The sequence below is a fragment of the Sturnus vulgaris genome, unplaced genomic scaffold, assembly GCF_052056855.1.
Source record: "Sturnus vulgaris isolate bStuVul1 unplaced genomic scaffold, bStuVul1.hap1 Scaffold_195, whole genome shotgun sequence".
NCBI lineage: Eukaryota > Metazoa > Chordata > Aves > Passeriformes > Sturnidae > Sturnus > Sturnus vulgaris.
This window is the reverse complement of record NW_028276170.1, coordinates 7,981,329-7,998,639: the sequence shown is the minus strand read 5'-3', so window position 1 is coordinate 7,998,639 and position 17,311 is coordinate 7,981,329. Positions and strand designations below refer to the sequence as shown.

The 17,311-nt window shown below is 50.8% G+C and overlaps 1 protein-coding gene across 1 annotated transcript in view; it reads right to left on the bottom strand.

The window, feature by feature from the left end:
• LOC148218052 (uncharacterized) overlaps positions 1–17,311 on the bottom strand; it is a 107,800-nt gene that overhangs the window by 23,327 nt on the left and 67,162 nt on the right. The window contains exons 2-3 of the mRNA XM_088158040.1: positions 14,038–14,646; positions 411–424 (exon numbers count right to left, since the gene is read on the bottom strand). Of these exons, the coding sequence (XP_088014166.1) occupies positions 411–424; positions 14,038–14,646 (623 nt within the window). The remainder of the gene's footprint in view (positions 1–410; positions 425–14,037; positions 14,647–17,311) is intronic.

Sequence of the window (17,311 nt, the reverse complement as noted above, 5' to 3'; positions counted from 1 at the left end):
ATCCTTTTCAAAACACAAAAAATGTTCGTATCTAGGACAGAGTTGATTATCATTAGGGTAAGGAGCTCGTCCCCTGAATCCCAAATTCTTTCTTACCCAATACAATTTTGAACTTTTCACACAAATTTCTAAGAAGCTGTTATGATCATAACAAGCTGCACTAATATATGGGTGTGCCACAAATACTGATTCCATCTTATTCTTGACCCACATGGATTGATTGCATTTGTCACAGGGATCAGGAAGGGTTCGTGTCTTTATTTCTGCTTCTTGAGTGGTTTGTCGTCTTGTAATTTGTTCCTGCATGGCCTCTTCTTTTCCATTCCATGCAGTCTTACGGTTCTGGCCAGCTGCTAGGGGTATTATTGTAAGCACCATGAAAAGAATCCTCAGGAATTTTAACTTTCTACCTGTCTCAAGGCCCCTTGGGTTGCAGCCAAGGGCCGAGATGTCCATCTTCTCGGTAGCAAAGTTTTCATCCTGGGATTTCTTTTTTCTTTGGTACCCTTGGCCTCATAAGGTTCGCACGATCTATTTTAACTTTTTCTGTTCCAAAGATGGCACAAAATATTTATAGTTCTGCAGCACTGCCTTATCTCTTTCCCTAGATTGATTAGCTAATAATTTTTTTTTTTTTTTTTTTTTTTCCCCAATTTAGTAAAGCTCCGGAGATATGCCAACCACAACAAAATTACACTATTTCAATTAAATAATTCTTCTTTTTGGTTTTCTAAAGCTTCTTTTCCACCAATAGATATACTCACGATGCCAATTTGCTGGTGAGACGTTTTACTACGTGGCACATAGACTTCTTCTCCACAGCAATTGCCAGTTATGATACTCTGATTTATAATATTTTGGATTGCTTGTTCTTTAGCCTGCACAAAAGTTAATATGGCAAGGAGTAGCTGGTCCTGATTCTCTATTAGTTGAATTGCGGCATAAAAGGTCCCGTTTTCATGTCTTAATGGTTTCCCATAGAAGTCACTAAAAAATCCTTCTGTTGTTAGCTGATCATGCATACGCCCTGAACAACTGAAACAAAGCAATTGTCTCTCTTTTTCTTTTGCCCTAGTTACTCTCCACCATGAATTAAAAACAGCAAGTGCAAAGAATACAAATCCATGGGCGGCATTCTAAGCCATGAGTACGACATTGCCAATGTTCTAATTGTTTTTGGGCCTCCTCAATAATAGGTGTTACCAGTCTCTTTCTCTTGAGTGGTAGTTCTTCAAATAAATCAGTTAATGTTGACTGTTGGAGGCTTTTGGAGAAATTTTTCAATCCTCCTGGGCTGTTTTCATTGATCAACTAGGTGTCTGATTCTTTCTCATCAGCGCTGTTCTGCCTTCAGGTTCAATGAGGTTGCAGCAGGCAGTTAATTCAGGATGTCCAGACTTTGATAATGCACCTTTTAAAACAACTTTAAACTGGTATTTCAAACAGCAGTAAAATAATTTTTTTTTTTTTTCACTGCACATACAAAAATCACATTCTCCCTTGGTCCCAAAGTACAGTGGTTCTATGCTAACTCTATATGGACTGTAGCTTTTGGCACCCAGTACTCTCCTTAGTTTCATTTGATTTATTACAATTTTTTTTGAGTAATTTGTTTTTTTTTGGTTTTTTTGGTTTTTTTTAATAAAATTTTACAAAAATGGTCACAAAGTGCTCTCGTGCCCCAGTGAATCCCCCCATGTGAGCTGTCTGGGATCTGTTGGGCCAAAAGTCCTGGCACCACTCTTTTACTATTGGGCAGAAAAATTCATCCTTTTTTCAGGGTTACCCCCAGCTTTTTCACAGCCTCCACTTCTGCCAAGGAAAAGCATGTTGCCCCACCCTGTGCTTTTGCTTCCCGAAAAGCCACACTCACACTGCCGTTTTTTCCTAGGGCTCCCCCCTGCTTTATTATCAGCCAAATTGTTTCTTTTTATTTTATGATGCTTGTATCTTTAAATAGTCTGTTCAGTTGGTGTTGAATATTGAATTCTGCAGCTTTAAGACTGATTCCAGGAGTGAAAGAGGAGAGACTGAGTGCAGAATTAGTTATCAGAAACTACACTGACTCCCCCGCATTCCTGCTCACAGACCTAGTTGTCTGCAGTGGACAGCGGGAGAGAACTCTCTTTTACTTTTTGGTTAGGTTTTTTTTTTTGTTTTTTTTTTTCTTTTTAACCAATTAAAATAAAAAAAATTCCCTGGAGTGTGTTTTTCTTCTTTTTTTTTTTTTCTTGAATTATTTAATTTTGCTCTGGACTGAAAACCCAAGAAAGCACTGGAAGCTCACACCGTAGCCCACCTAGCCTGGCCTGGGCCAAGGCATTTCCCAGCACTGAAGGAACTGATACTAGACTAAGTAAGTTAAGCTGCAACTTACAAAAAAACCCTTCTTTTGAATCTGTCATCTTTTTGAAACAATAAGAAGTTTTGTTGTTTAATATTGTTCATTTTTATACTGAAAAGTATTTTGCCTGTTAAATAAATAGTTATTTTTTCCACTTCTCTCTGAGGAAATATTTTTTTTTTCTCTAACTAATTAAAAAAAGATTGCTTAAATTTGTTTCCCAGAAAAATTCTATTCAAAAGTTTCTTTCTAAATTTACCTTAAACTAAAACAAAGTCCTTGTGTCTACTAAAAATATGATTTCTTCATTTTGAGAATCTACTTTCAGCTTTATCAAGGGGTCTTCTGGTATTTTGGTTCATATTAAATAAATGAGCTCCTGACCCCCCCTTAGTTTTCTTGAATTAATATTTTTTTCCTGATAAATTCTTTGTGTTTGTGGCTGTTTGTATTTCTTGGATTGCTGTTATTAGAATCCTGGCTTTAATTTTCTTTTCCTCATCTCTCCGAACATACGCTTCTTGTGCTTCCTTTAACAACTCCTGAAGCTCCTATCCTGCTAATCTTCCAATTTTTCTAATTTTTTCCTGATGTCCCCCCCTAAGACTTAGCTACAAATTGTGTTTTCAAAAGGACCTGCCCTGCTGGTGTATTGGGGTCTATGCTTGAGTATAACTGCAAATCCTTTTTTTTTTTTTTTTTTTTTTTTAGTCTCTTTAACCATTCTGCCAGGCATTCATCTTTCCCTTGGTGCTCACTCAGAGATTTCCCTATATTTTGTCCTCTGGGCATTGCTTCTTGAATACCTTGGATAATCATTTACTTGAAATCTCTCATATTTTGCCTATGTTCTACCTCCTGATTATTACAATTTGGATCTGCCATAGGCCATTTCTGATCTCTTTGGTTTGGCTTCTAATGATCTCTATTCTAAGCCTGTATTCCTGACTATCTAATCATTTTTCTCTTCCACTGTAAACAAGATTTCTAAAATAGACTGCAATTCCACTCAGGTGTAAATATTCAGTCCTAATAACTGATTTAGTTTCTTTGCTACCTCAATATGATCTTCTGGCATCCTGCCCATCTCTTTCTTAAATTTCCTAACGTCCCTAGTATTCAGGGGAGCACTCACGTAAGCAATAGGTCCCTGTCCTGGGGCCAGATTTGCCATTGGAACCTCTCTAAGAGGGTATAATCTATCTTCCCTTCCTGCTTCCTCGCCTTCTTTGTCACTTTCTTCCTCTTGTTCCCTTCTGCCTCTAGTTCTGTGTGCTACTGGCTCGTCTTGAATAGGGGGTGCATCGGGGACCAAGGGCTGGACAGGCTGGACAGGCTGGACAGGCTGTCTGTATCGGGGTGGGAGGTGATCTAACGGGTCCCATGGCTTTAGCCAGTCCCTTCTTGCTGCCCGTCCTTTAGTTTGCAAAGGGTATAACGAATAACCTTCTTTTTCTTGCCTTTGAACTATAAATTTACCCCCCCCACACTTTTTGGAAGACACAAAGCAGCATATTCACTTTCTTCCTAATTAAAACGTTGTTTTGAACTCATATATAGATTTAAAACCTGACAAATCTAATCTTCAAATGATTTAAACTCTGGCCAGTACAAATTATTTGCACAAATCTTTTCTTTTGTCCACTCAAACATACAGTACTGTATAATTTTCTGCTTACTTTTCCTCTTTGGGATTCCCTTGTACTTTAGTATTGTAACACTATCCTCAGGGGGCTGTCCTGAGGAATCTCGCTCCCCTTCTGGGAACCCCCTCTCGGTTCCCAGGCACACCGGGTTCTCGTGAACTATTCTCATAATTCACAACCCCTGGGTCAGAGATTTTACTTTTCCTCTGACCCATCTCTGGCGGCAACATTTCCCTTGCTCTCTCTCATTTGTTCTGCGGTTCAACTCCTTCGCTTAATATACCAATCTCACTTCTTTTGCCAAACACTTGTTTCCCACCTAATTCCTTCTTTTCCTTTTATTCTCTCCCCAACCTCTCTTTCTGACTATTTTCCACAATCCTTTCTTAATCACGTACTGAAACTTCCATCTATTATCCTCCCAACAGATAGTTGAACCTGACTCATTCACTCCCTTCTTAAATCACTTCTTCCGAGCATCAGCTCCCTTCTCAAAGACTTTTCTCGTGAGTTCTCGGGCTGGGACTTTCCCTCCCAGTCCCTCCCGGGGTATTCACTCGCTCTCCCCTTTCAGACATTTCTCACTCACACACAAGCACACAGCCGCCCCCTTTACCCAACCCCATGGTACTCACACAGCCCATTTTCGCACAGGGTTCTTGTGCACAAGACGTTTTACGGGCACCTTTCCCTTTCTGCCGGCGTTCTCACGGGAGCCTTCTTCTTCTGGCGCGCCTCCTTGTAGCGAGCTTCTTTTGCTTATGCTTTATTTTAATTTGGAACTCCTTTTCCAAGAGAGCCTGGTCTAGCCTTGGGACCACCCTAACAATTGGTGGGGAGCTCCTTCCCAAAACTAGCCACTCTTCACTTGGACTGGAGCTCCCGGGTTTCGGCACCAAATTGTTATGAATGATGTTCTATTTTTTCCAATTTATCAAGCAACAAGATTAAATTTAATAGTAAGTTTTTAATAGTAACAAAATGAATACAGTCAAAGTATTGGAGATGACAATTAAAGTATTGGAGATGAAACAATCAAAGTGCATATATTTAAGAATATACAAAATTTGGCAGTAAGTAATTTAGTATAATTGAGGTTCGTATAAAGCATAAGCAAAACTGACCGGGGAGGGGCCCCCTCCGACCGGGGATACGGGGAGTGGCTCCCATTCCTCACGTATCAAAGCATCCAGGCTAACAATCCCACTTATATACTGTAGGCTACAGAAGTTTCTGGAAAGCTCCTCCTAGTTTCTATTCCTAAGATCTATGTAACTATACTGCACGGCGCATGCTCTACTAATGGGTTGGGGGGTCTCTTATCCTTTTGAGGGTCTTATTTCCGGTGAAGGCTCATCATCTTCATCAGTGACCGAGGTGTGACCTGCAGGTAGCGCAGGCGCCCTGTGTGACTGAGCAGATGTTTTCCATAACATGACTTTAATTAAGTCCCATGCTTGTGATCATTCCATTTTTGACAGCTTCAAGGTTGAAGCTGTATTTCTAGATGCCGCTTATCAGACCTTCGTCCTTCGACTATTCTTATCTGACTTTCTTCTAACCTCCTTCTTCGACTCCCAACATCTGGGAGATGTCTTTTATCCTGTCTCACCCATCTCCCCCTTCTCACTCTGTAACAATTGTCTTCTATTGATCTAAATACAATTTTGTTAATATAGTTACAACTTAATTAGCACGAATCACATTTATCACACAGCTCTCCTGCGTTGCTGTTCAGCTGCCCGAGTGCTTCAGGACAGGCCTTCGGCCCCTGGGCTCCACGGCAGCAGCAGCAGCAGCGTGGGCTTGCCCTGCCTTGTCTTCCGTGCAGAACAGTAGAATGTACAGCCTGACAGAAAGCCTTGCGGACCTGTTGCGGGATGCAGATGAAGACATCGTTGAGATGACCGTCGCGGTGCTCAGCTTTCTGCTCTCGCACAGACACCTCGCAATACCCAGCCCCATCGCCCTGCGGCTGGCTGGCGCGCTCTGGCCACTGCTGGACAACGTAAGGCTCTGTGCCCCCAGCCACGGCCACTGGGTGCTGTCCCCAAGTGTGGGGCCCCGTGGATTTTTGGGCCTGTGTACAGAGGGGCCTGGAGCAGCTGATGAGGAGGGCTTTTGCTTCCTTTCCAACAGGACAACCGCCATGTGCAGCTGCTCTCCATTCGCCTCTTCCAAGAGGTGATGAGGTTGGTAGCGGCCAAGGGTAAAAAGCCCCTCAAGATGCTTGTGAGCAAGAGCCTGCTGCCACTCTTCTTCAACTGCCACCATGAGAACATGCGTGTGGCAGAGGTGAGGACTCCTGGGCGCTGCTGTCCTCCTGGCAGGGGGCTCAGCTGTCTCCCTGCACCCAGGCACCTCATGGGCTCCAGCCTCCTCCTGGCCTTGGCACAGGGAGGCAGGTCCTGTGCCCTGGGCTGCGGTGCCATCTCTGGGTCTCTGCTGCTCTGCAGGCCTCTTGTGAAACGCTGCTTTCAGCGCTAAGCTTCCTGAAGAGGAGAGATCTTGAGCACCTGCTGATGGCGGATCAGATGTGGAGGTTTGGCGAGTGCTTGGTAAGAACGCTGCTCCCTTCCCTGGGCTGCCCACGCGGGCTCTTCTCCAGGCTCCTCTGGCCCCAGGGCCGGAGCTGATGGAGCCCCGAGCTCCATCAAGCCCGCGCCTTGCCGGGCCCTCTGCCCCGCTCAGGGCTGTGCGGGCAGGGCAGGCCAGGGCCAAGGGACAGAGCCCGCGCCAACCCTTCCCTCCGTGCCCTGCCGCTCTCTCCAGCTGGCACAGGACAGGAGCCGAGCGGCCGAGCTGCTGCGCCAGGCGCTGCCGTACCTGCGGAGCCCACAGGAGCCCCTGCGAGAGGCGGCCCTCAGGTTTCTTGGTGAGCCACAAGCCCGGCTCCCTCCCCGCCCCGCCGCAGCTCGGCCCCAGCCCCGCCTGCTGCCCCGGCAGCGCCATCCGGGCCGGGGCTCTGGAGCCCCGCCTGCCCTCGGCGCCGCTGCCGCCCTCTCGCAGCCGTGTCCTTGGGCGTCAGGATGCGGCGAGGGCCGGGCCTGAGCCCTGCAGGGGAAGGCGCTGCTGTGGCCGCAGGGCTGGCAGCGCCGCTGCGGGGCAGCTGTGCGGCTGGGGCCGTGACAGGCTCTGTGTTGGCAGGGATGGCCGGGCGGTTCCTGAGAGAGCAGCAGCGAGAGTTGCAGCTCATGTGCAGGGGTGAGTGAGGCCAGCGGGCTGTCAGCGGGGGCTGGCGCTGGCAGCTGCGTTCCCTGCCCCGGCTGGGAGGGCTCTGCTCCCTGCGCGCACGAGGGGCGGCGTGGGCAGAGCACAGAGACCTTCCAGGGGCCTGCGGGAGGGACATTCGTGGCCAGCGCCTTCCAGCTGATCCTCGCTGTCTCCTGCTTCCTCCAGGCCATGGCAAGAGCTGCCGTGTGGGAGGGATGGGGCAGGAGGGTCTCCCCAGGTCCCTGCAGATGCAGGCTCTGACTGTGGCTCTGTTCCTCTCTCTTCCAGCCCTTCAGGACATGACAGATGACACCAGCCCTGCCATCTCATGCCTGGCTCTTCAGACTCTGTACATCAACAGAGCTGTACAGAGCATTCCCTCCTCCCGACTCCAGCAGATGCGAGATGGATTCCGCCGGCTCTGGAAGTCACGGCCTTCCCTGTGTCACGGGGGCTGGTTGTCCTGCGTGAGCAGTGTGGAGAACTGATCCTGGAGGCTGCGTCTGCTGGGGCCACCTGAGCCTGCAGGGAACACCTCTGCTCTGCAAGCACTTTCTTTCTTCCCACTGTAGGATTAGTAAATTGCTGTTGTCATACACAGAGGTCCAGGAGCTTTCTTTTGGTGCCCAGAGTCTTCAGGCCAATGGGGAAGAGGGCAAAAAGGGTGCTTGTGCTCGGCAAGTTGGCCAAGCGTGCGGAGTGGAAGGGAAAGTGGCCAAAAGGCCCTTGGCCTTTGGTGGTTCTGTGGAAGCCTTAAGGCTTCCGACAGAGCGGGCGGGCAGAGGCCGGAGCTGCGGCGGGGATCCCTGAGAGACCGGTCCCTGGAGATGGCCAGCACCCCTCTGCCAGCCTGGAAGTGCCATCTGTGTCCTGCCCGTGTGTTGCTGGCTGGATTGCTGAGGGCTCTGAGGTGCCTCTTGATGCGGCTCCTCTGGAGCTCCTTCAGCAGCCAGGCAGGCCTGGGGGAGGCGTGGAGGGCACGGGACAGTGGGAGGCCATGAAGGGCTGCGGTGCTGCCAAGGCCTGCCCGGAGAAGGCAGTGGGAAGGCGTGAGGGGGATGCGTGTGGCGCTGGGTGGCGGGAGGCTGTGATGGGCCAGGAGGACTTGTGTGGATGGGTTGGTGGGAAGCCCTGAGGAACTGGGTGGCAGAGGCCATAAGCAGCCCCCAGACAGCCACCTTCTTCCTGCCAGCCGGCTGCTCTGGCGCTTTCCCGACGCGTCTCTGGTGCCTGTGGCAGAAGCCCTCGAGGCCTGGCCTCAGCAGGACGGTGGGGACAGCCCCGAGGTGCCCAGGCTGCTTTGGCCAGGGACAAGGAGGGACAAGGAGGGACAAGGAGGGACAAGGAGGCCCTGCTGGAGCACGGCCACTGGCTGCTGCAGGCGAGGAGCAGTGGGAAGTGGCAGTGCTGGCGATCAGCCCGGGTCCCCAGAGCTGTCCAGGCCACTGTGCTGTGTGGCCAAGACTCCCCTGACACTGAGCTCGGGACCCGCAGAGCTGCTGCCACCATGGCAAGAACGATGTCTCCTGGAGCTGGCCTGTGGAGCTGCTGCTGTCAGCGTGGCTCTGGACACCAGAGAAAAATGACCAGAGTGTGCACAGGAACAGCAGCACCCAGAAGGCTTGTACCTCCTCAGGAAGACATGCACACCAGACAGGATGCCAAAAGAGGGGATGCTGTGTGCACAATTTTTCGTGGCTTGGCAAAGGGTGTAAGGGAAAGTGGTCACCATGGTTTTCTCTTGACTTGCCAGAATCACAGCAACGCTTGGCAGCTTCAGCTGCAGCCTGTCCCCCTGACTGACCTCAGCAGCTCTGCTCGAGGGCACACTCGCCTTCCAGAGTCGGCTGTTGCAAGGCAGCAGCGTTGGTGCCATCGTTAGAGACTCTGATGGGACACGAGCTCTTAGTTGCAGCTGCTGACACTCTCCTCCATTGTTATAGTTTTGACTTGCAATTTAAATATACTCATTTTTCTGTTGTGAGACAGAACTAGGGGCAAAAGAGAAAGGCAGGACTAAAACTTAAAAAGGGTATAAAAAACTTTATTATCTACACAAGAAAAGAGAAAGAAGAGCAAATTCAGAAGAAGAACTTCAGACCACTCCTTCCTTCCCTCTCCCAACCTTCATAACAACAAAACAAACATACAAAAAACTACTTCAGTCAGTTCCCAACTTAAATAGTCCTTTTCAATTCATGTTGGAGAGAGAAGTTTCCTCTTGTCAGGCCATAGGGACTTCACCACAAGAAGGGAAAAAAACAGTCCTCTCATGGCTTCACTTTCACGATTTGCATCTGCCCGGGAAAAAACTTGCACAGTCGTGAAGTTCCTCCCATCTTCACAGCTTTCCCAAAGCTGTGCTTATGGGCCATGTTAAACCCATGAGGTATTTATTTTTAAGAATTAACTGTTCCAAACTAAAATTCTCTTCATCTCTCTTTCTCTCTGTTCATGCTCCATCTCCAGAAAAAGAGATCCCCTTTTCTCCTCGGGGTGAAGGATTCTCAACACAGATGCCTTTGATTAACAATCTATCAAATGGAACATCTCCAACCTCCCCGTGTCTTTCTCCATGGTTTATAGGAATATTCAGTACATCAGTTCATCCCTACAATCTTACAAAAGGATTTTTCAGCCATCTTCACAGCATCTCCTCATTCTCCTTCCATCTAAAGAAATTAAGCTCTTGCTTCACTGACTTTTGAGCATCTCCTTTTTCCCCTCTCATATTCAAAGGAAAGCCGGAGGTCTGCAAAATCTTACCTGAGCACTAAAGAGTTAAAGTTTCACACAGAAGTCACGGCGCTGGGTGTGGGGGCGGCTGAGATGTTAATCAGCTTTTCTGGAGCTTGCTGCAGCCCCGCACTGCCCATGGCCACCCCTGCTTCCAGACAGGGCCCGGCTGCCTCCCCCAGGCCGTGCGGGGGCTGGGCGGGCTCGGCCCCTCCAAAGCTGCTCCGAGCCAGCAGCAGGAGCCGGGCCCCCCCAGAGCCGCGGGCTCGTAGGGGAGGAAGCCGGGCTAAGGTCTCATCAATGAGCCTTTCCTCCCCCCGGCCATCGGGTTCCCTGGTTTGCAAACGGGGCCCAGCGGCCTCCCGAGCTCCCCCCACATGGGAGGGAGCCCGGGCTGGGCCGTTGTTGCCTGCTCAGCCACCGGAAATAAATGAGAGTTTTTTCCCGGGTTACCGCCTTCAAAATGTGTGCTCACCGAGTGAACTAACTTTCTCCAATTGGTTGTTCAGGCTGTCAATAACCAAACCAGCCTCCAATTGGTCCCATCAACTCCCAGAGGGAGTTCTCACAGAGAGAATTTCTCTCTTGAGTTTCTTCTCCCCAGGTGAAACTAGCACAGAAGTCGATATTAGGGAAGATCCTGCTGCTTTCCACCAGTTTTAGAGGTCATAAACGCTTTGGGGGATTTCCCGGTTAGTTTAGTGGCAGATGTGACCCCTTTTTTGGGAGAATCCTGATGCTTTCCGCCAATTTTGGGGGTTCTAATCGCCTTGTGGTGGACTCACTTCCGTGGGTTCTGGTGCCGCCCGCCCACGCTCCCAACTGGTCCGGACTGGTGCTCCCAGTGCCGCGTGGGGCGGGGCTGCGGGGACCCCCCAAGGGCACAGCGCGGCTGCTTTGGGGCTGGCGGCACCGCCCGGCGCTGGGCATGGGGCGTGTCGGGGGAGCTGGGGCCCTACTGGTGCTACTGGTGCTGCTGGGAGCTCACCTGTCTGGGGGCCAGCGGGACTCGGGTGAACGTGTGTGCTCCCCCCGGGGACCCCCAGCCCGGTGTCACTCTGCCCCCGAACGGCTGCTCCCAGTATTCCCAATAAAGCTTCCCAGTTCGACTGGTCCTGTTTATTGGGGGCCAGTGGGGGAGGACTTGGAGGGACCCCGCAGGGGGAGCCATGATTGAGGGGGGGGGGTCGCAGAACTGGCCCCAGCATGCATCAGGAATGGGGACCCCCAGGAATGGTCGTGTCCCCCTCTTCTCACCCTGCTCTGGGGGACCTTGGGGGGACCCTGAACCCCAACACGGCACCACCCCAACCCCAAAGGTGCCAGGACCTGAATAAACAAACAGGGGAATTAGGGGAGGGGGTGCATGGGGGGAGTGCCCAGGCTGGCCCAAGAGCCCAGCGCTGCCCCAGCCCGACCTGCCCTGGCTCCATCCCAGCTCCTACCACAGGAATGTGATGGTGTTGGGAAAACAGGGGGGTGAAGGGTGGGTGCTGGGCCCAGGGTGAGCAGGAAAAGGGATGGAGGCAGAGGAGGGTTGAGGAAGGACTGGGAGAAGGACTGGAGAGGAGGCAGGACTAGAAAGGAGGAGGAGTCAGACCTCTCTCAATGCAATTTGGCGGTTCCAGGGCCCTGACCAATTCTTTAGGGGTACCAGCCCCCTCTTTTCCCATGCTCTTCCAGCCCTTTTCCACTGTCCCCCACTCAACCACCCCTGACCTCATGCTTCTTTTTGAAAGAGGTTTCCAGGTCCCTCCTGCTCACTCTCGGGGTCCTATCCCTCTTTTCCTCAATACGGGCCGCTCCTCAAAGATTCTTTCTAGTGGAATCCCAGTTTTGGGATTTTTGGTGCGCAGTTCTGGAAGGGGACAGTTCTGTCTGGCTTTCCCCTCCCGGTTGTGGCCTCTCACCTGCCCCTGACAACCTGGGGGTGCTGGGATTTCCCTGCTGGGGACAAGGACGTTCATTCCCTTCCAGGAGCCCAATGCCCGGCTGGGGCTCCAGGGCAGGGGGTCCTTGAGCAGCTGCCCCAGAACCTCCGCCAGGGTCTCCCAGCGCAGCCGGAGCCGCTCGGCCTGGGGTCCCCAAAGGCCTCAGCGAGCCCCAAGTCCCTGCCAGGAACCCTCAACTCCCTCCAAGCCAGCATCCCCCACAGCCCCTGCAAGTTCCCCCCATGGCACCGGCCGTGGCCGTGTCCCCACATGTCACTGGCCATGTCCCACCATGTCCTCACCCATGGCTGTGTCCCCACCATGTTTCCATCCCTGTCACTGTCCCCCACATCTCCATCCATGCCTGTGTCCCCCCATGTCCTCACGAATGGCCACGTCCCCCTCCATGTCCATGTGTCCCCATGTCACTCTCCATGTCTGTGTCCCCCCATGTCATTGTCCCCCTGTCCCCACCCATGTCTCAGTTCAGTGTCTTTATTTTTACCCCAGTGTTGGATGTTTTAAAGGGATGAAGAGAAATGAAAAGCAAATCAAGGCCAAAATAAAAGAATTTCTGTGTCTGTGTGAGCTGAGGATCCACGTGCTTGGGAGGGAGGGAGGGAAGAACATTTTTGGAGGAGTTTCCACCCCACTGTCTCCAAAATCTTGGTCTTTGCCCCAGTCCATCACCATTTGGCTGCAGAAGACAGCCTTGGGTAATAGGAAATCAAAATCCTGGAATCACTGAGGTTTGATGTAGTGGTTTTGATTTATTCATTTGAAACTTTTTTTGTGGTGAGAGAGGATTAAGAAGTAGACAAAAAACAGGTTTAACATTAAATGGTATAAAGAGAAAATTTATTACTAGAAACTATAAGAAATATAAACTTAGAATAAAACTTGAGACAACTTTTTTTCTTCCACACATTTTTTTTTTTAATACTGAAAACATACAAAAGCTATTCAGGTAGTTTACCATCTTTAAAATAGTTTTTTACTAATTTAATTCAAAGAGGAGACTTTTTTTCAGTCTATGGAGGTTTCTTCATAACAAACAATTTTCTTGTTGTTTGGATGTTACAGTGATTAAGGTAATGGAAATCTGATTACTATCTAAAAACCCTTTTTTCAGACTAACAGTTTTTCTCACAACTTTTATTACGGACTATATTAATTTATGACGCAGTCTTTAAGGATTATAACAGATTAAACAAAAACTTACTTTATTTTTGAGAACAGAGGGGTTTTTTTCTTTTTTTTTTTTTCTGTGGAACACCAGGGAGATTTTCATTATTTAAACTTAGGAGATTACAGCAATTTTAACGTGTTTAGTTTAATATTACAGCCTTTGATTATATTTACAGTTAGAATAGTCATATTCAGTTCGTAATATTTTTATGTGTTATAGAGGAAACATGAGGTTTTTCGCCATATCATAAAAAAAGAGAAATTATAGTTCTTTGGGATTTGACATTTCTTTTTGTTTGATTTTGATGTTTTTATATTGTTTCTGTGTGGTTTTTGTTTGGTTTTTTTTAAGGAGAGACAGAATAAAGCATCTGTGAAGCTTCATTCTGGGCATTGAAAGAGTTAATACTTTGCCCAGGGGGCAGCAGAGGTTTTTGTGGTTTTTTCCAGGTGGGGCAGTTGGAGCTATTTAGGATAAAGAGTCTTTCAAGGCCACGATGGGGGCTGGGTGAGGACTGTAGGGTTTAGTCAGAGGAGCCGTGATGAGTTTCTGGTTTCATGGCTGTTCTCCAGCGCCCGCTGCACTCAATTCCAGCCACGGGCCGGGGGTTCTTCCTCCACCCTGCCCAGCAGGGCACCACCAGAAGATAGGATTGAACACAGAAGATTTTCTGGGGTTGAATGGCAACAAATCCACTCTCCCCAAGGAATTGCCAAGGTTGGTTTGCATCCTGATGGACGTTCCTGTCCCTGCATTCATCCAGGTGCACACAGGGAGACAGGAAGATGTGGAGCCCCCCCAGCCACGTGTCTTCCCAACACGGATCACCAGGACCACGGATCACCAGGGCTCTGCCCAACGGGGGTCACTGGGGATCATCCAACACCAATCCTCCCATGGGGGATGGAGCTGGAGCAGAGCACGAAGCTCTTCCCACACTCGGGGCACTCACAGGGCTTCCCTTAGTGGTGCCTATGCTGGTGTTGAGTCAAGTGAGAGCTCTGTGAGAAGCTCTTCCCACACTCAGGACACTCGTAGGGCCTCTCCCCAGTGTGGATGCGCCAGTGGACAATGAGGTTGGAGTTGTGCTTGAATCCCTTCCCGCAGTCGGGGCAGCGGAAGGGCCTCTCCTCTGTGTGAATCCGCTCATGTTTGAGGCAATCGGAGCTGCTCTGAAACCTCTTCCCACACTCAGGACACTCGTAGGGCCTCTCCCCAGTGTGGATGCGCTGGTGTTTCTTCAGGTCAGAGCTCCAGCCAAAGCTCTTCCCACATTCCAAGCAGGTGTAGGGCCGTTCCCCTGTGTGGATCACCTGGTGCTGCATCAGAGTTGAAATAGTCCTGAAGCTCTTCCTGCATTTCCCACACTCGTAGGGCTTCTCCCCTGTGTGGATCTTCTGGTGCTGCATCAGACCAGAGATCATGCTGAAGCTCTTCCCACATTCCCCACACTCGTAGGGCTTTTCCCCAGTGTGGATCCTCTGGTGTTCGATCAGCCTGCACCTGTAGCTGAAACCCTTCCCACATTCCAAGCACTTGTGGGGCTTCTCCCCTCCAGGAGGCTTCTCCACCAGCTCTGAGCTCTGCCTGGATCTCCGGCCGCCTTCCCGCCTCAGGGAGGGTCTTTCCTCCTCGCAGCTCCCCGGGCTGGATTTGCAGCCCCTCTTCCTGTGGGATCCCTGGGACTTGTCCTCCTCCTCCATCCATCCACGACTTGGGAATGACAAATCCTGGTTTGGAGGAAAACACAAGAGAGCACCATGGGCTGAGGGTTTCTCCTGCCAAAGTGCAACTCAGGAAGTCATTGGGCATCTTGTGTCTATAAGAACCTCCAAAACACAATAATTCAGCACAAAAATTATCCAAACATCAACACTCCCCAAAAAGCAAGTTTCAGCCCAAATCACATCCAAAATATAAAGATTCAGCCTCTGCAAAAAATCAAAGCACCAACATTTAGCCCAATAAAACTCACAAACACCAAGATTCACCCCTGTGAAAATCATGGATTGTCCTCTTCAGTCACCGGCTGCATGTGGGGGGAGCAAGGGACTGGGGCAGAGGCAGCAGATACAGGGAGGAGTGGAACATTGTGCTGCTGCCCATTTCTGACCCTCTTGTGGTGTCCCTACTCTTCCCCAAACTCCTTCCTCTTCCTCCCATTATTCCTCTTTCTCCTGCACAATCCCACCTGCTCCTCCCACGTGCATCCTTTGACCATTTTGTTTTTCAACCCTGCTTCTCCTTCCCTTCTGCTGCTGCCCCCAGGCCCAGCACCCACTGCCGGCTCCCTCTTCCCCCCAAACCCACAGCATCCCAGCGCAGGGGCAGCGATGGAGCTGGGGCAGCTCGGGCTGGGGCAGCGCTGGGCTCTCGGCCGCTCCCGCCCGCACTCGCTCCCCACTGCAGCCGCTGCCGCCACCACAGCACGGGGGGGCCCGGCCTTGGCGCTCCCCCCCTCCCACCTCCCCAAATTCCCCTGCCGGGGGGCGCTGGGGCCAGGAGACAGACGAGTGACAGATCAGGGGGGCTGGGAAGAGTCGGCAGCCAGAGAGCACTGAAAATCTCAGCAGGGACTACAGTGGGATCTTCGGGGACTAAACATGGCAGGGCACCCGTGGATGGTAGAAAGGGAAAGCAAGGAAGGGCTCCTGGCCAAAGGGATGATGATCCCAAAATATCTCTGAAGGGTCCCTTGGCAGCATGTGGAGGGAGTTTGCACATTCTACCAGAGGTAATCAAGGACATGGACACCCAGGGGGGCAATAAGGGAAGTCGAGAAGGGATTTAGACAACAGGGGATGGATGCTGTTGGTGTGCTGGGAAGGGATTGGGTGAAGAGGAGTGTGCAGGAATATGGTTCAGGCAAGAAGCAGAAGAAGGAATCTATGTGGGGAAGAAAAAGGATGAACGGAAAGAGGAGCAAGAAAAGAAATACTAAGGATGGGGATGTTTTTCAGCAGGCTCTTATCCTCAGAAGTCGCCAGCTGCTGCAGATCCTTTGTATCCCCGGTTGCCAGGACAGGCACACAAGGAGGTCAGGATTGCAGGGGGTTTCTCTGTGCTGGGCAGCGGCAGGAGCGGGCGCAGAGGGGCGGCACCGGGAGCACGGGCTGGGGGCCTGTGGGGAGCTGCGGGGCCGGGCCGGGGCTGTGGGGCAGCCGGGGCTCAGCGCCGGGCGCTGCCTGAGCCCAGCACCCCCCGGCAATTGCAGGCCCGGCAGTGGCCCCCGGCCCCCAGGAGGCTGCGGGACGCCCCGGCCGCTGCCCGGCCCCGTGGAGCTGCCGGCCCTGCCCGCCGGGGGGGCCGCGTTTGGACACTGCGGCAGGACAGGCACCGGCTCTGGGATACGGGCTGGCCACGGCAGCCACAGCACAAGGAGCAGCAGGACAAAGGAACAGCTGGGAAATGGGCATTGGACGGGCAAGCATCCAGATCAGCTTTTAAGCATTTTCCTTGGGTCACTGCAGAAAGGAATGATTGAGCAGAAAGCTCAGCAGCTGTCAGAGGATGAGCACCCCCAGGCACTGAGGGGGCTGCAGGAGGGGCTGAAGAAGCCCCTGGAGCACTTGGTCACAAAGGCACAGCAGGGGAATGCAAGAAGGGAGGAGGAAAAGGCCAAGGGGAAGGCAAAGGCCATGGCAGAGTTTCTACAGCCCCTGAGGGATGAACCCCAGGGCCCAAGGGGGCCCCAGCACCCAGGGGCTCTCACATCCTTACACCATCTTCAACCAGGTGCCCTCCTCACACTGACACCATTCAGTCCTTGATGGCAAAGATGCTTTCTGGGGATGCCCACTCACACAGGATGGTAAACTGGATTTTGCCCTTGAGTGGGAACAAGAGGTAGAAGGGAAAATGGAAAAGACATGGACGGTCCTTCTGCAGGGATGCACGGACGCACCAGCCTTATTGGGGCAAGCCTTGCAGAAAATATCACAAGAATTTACCCCACCCCCAGGGATTGGGTTAATGCAGGATGTGGATGACTTGCTGCAATCAGGAGGACAAGAAGTTGTAGAAGAAGCCTCTGTGAAATGGCTGAATGTTCAGGCTGAAAAGCATCTTTGAGTATTTGAAATAAAAGAGGAAATGGTGGAGAAAAGGGTAAAATATTTGGGACATATTTTGACTGAGGGTTTGTGGTGTATTGACCCGAAGAGGGACCAGGGAATCTCAGAAGTGATCCAGGACTAAAAAGCAGGTGCAAGAATTCTGACGATTAATAGGAAACTGCAGGACCTGGATTGAA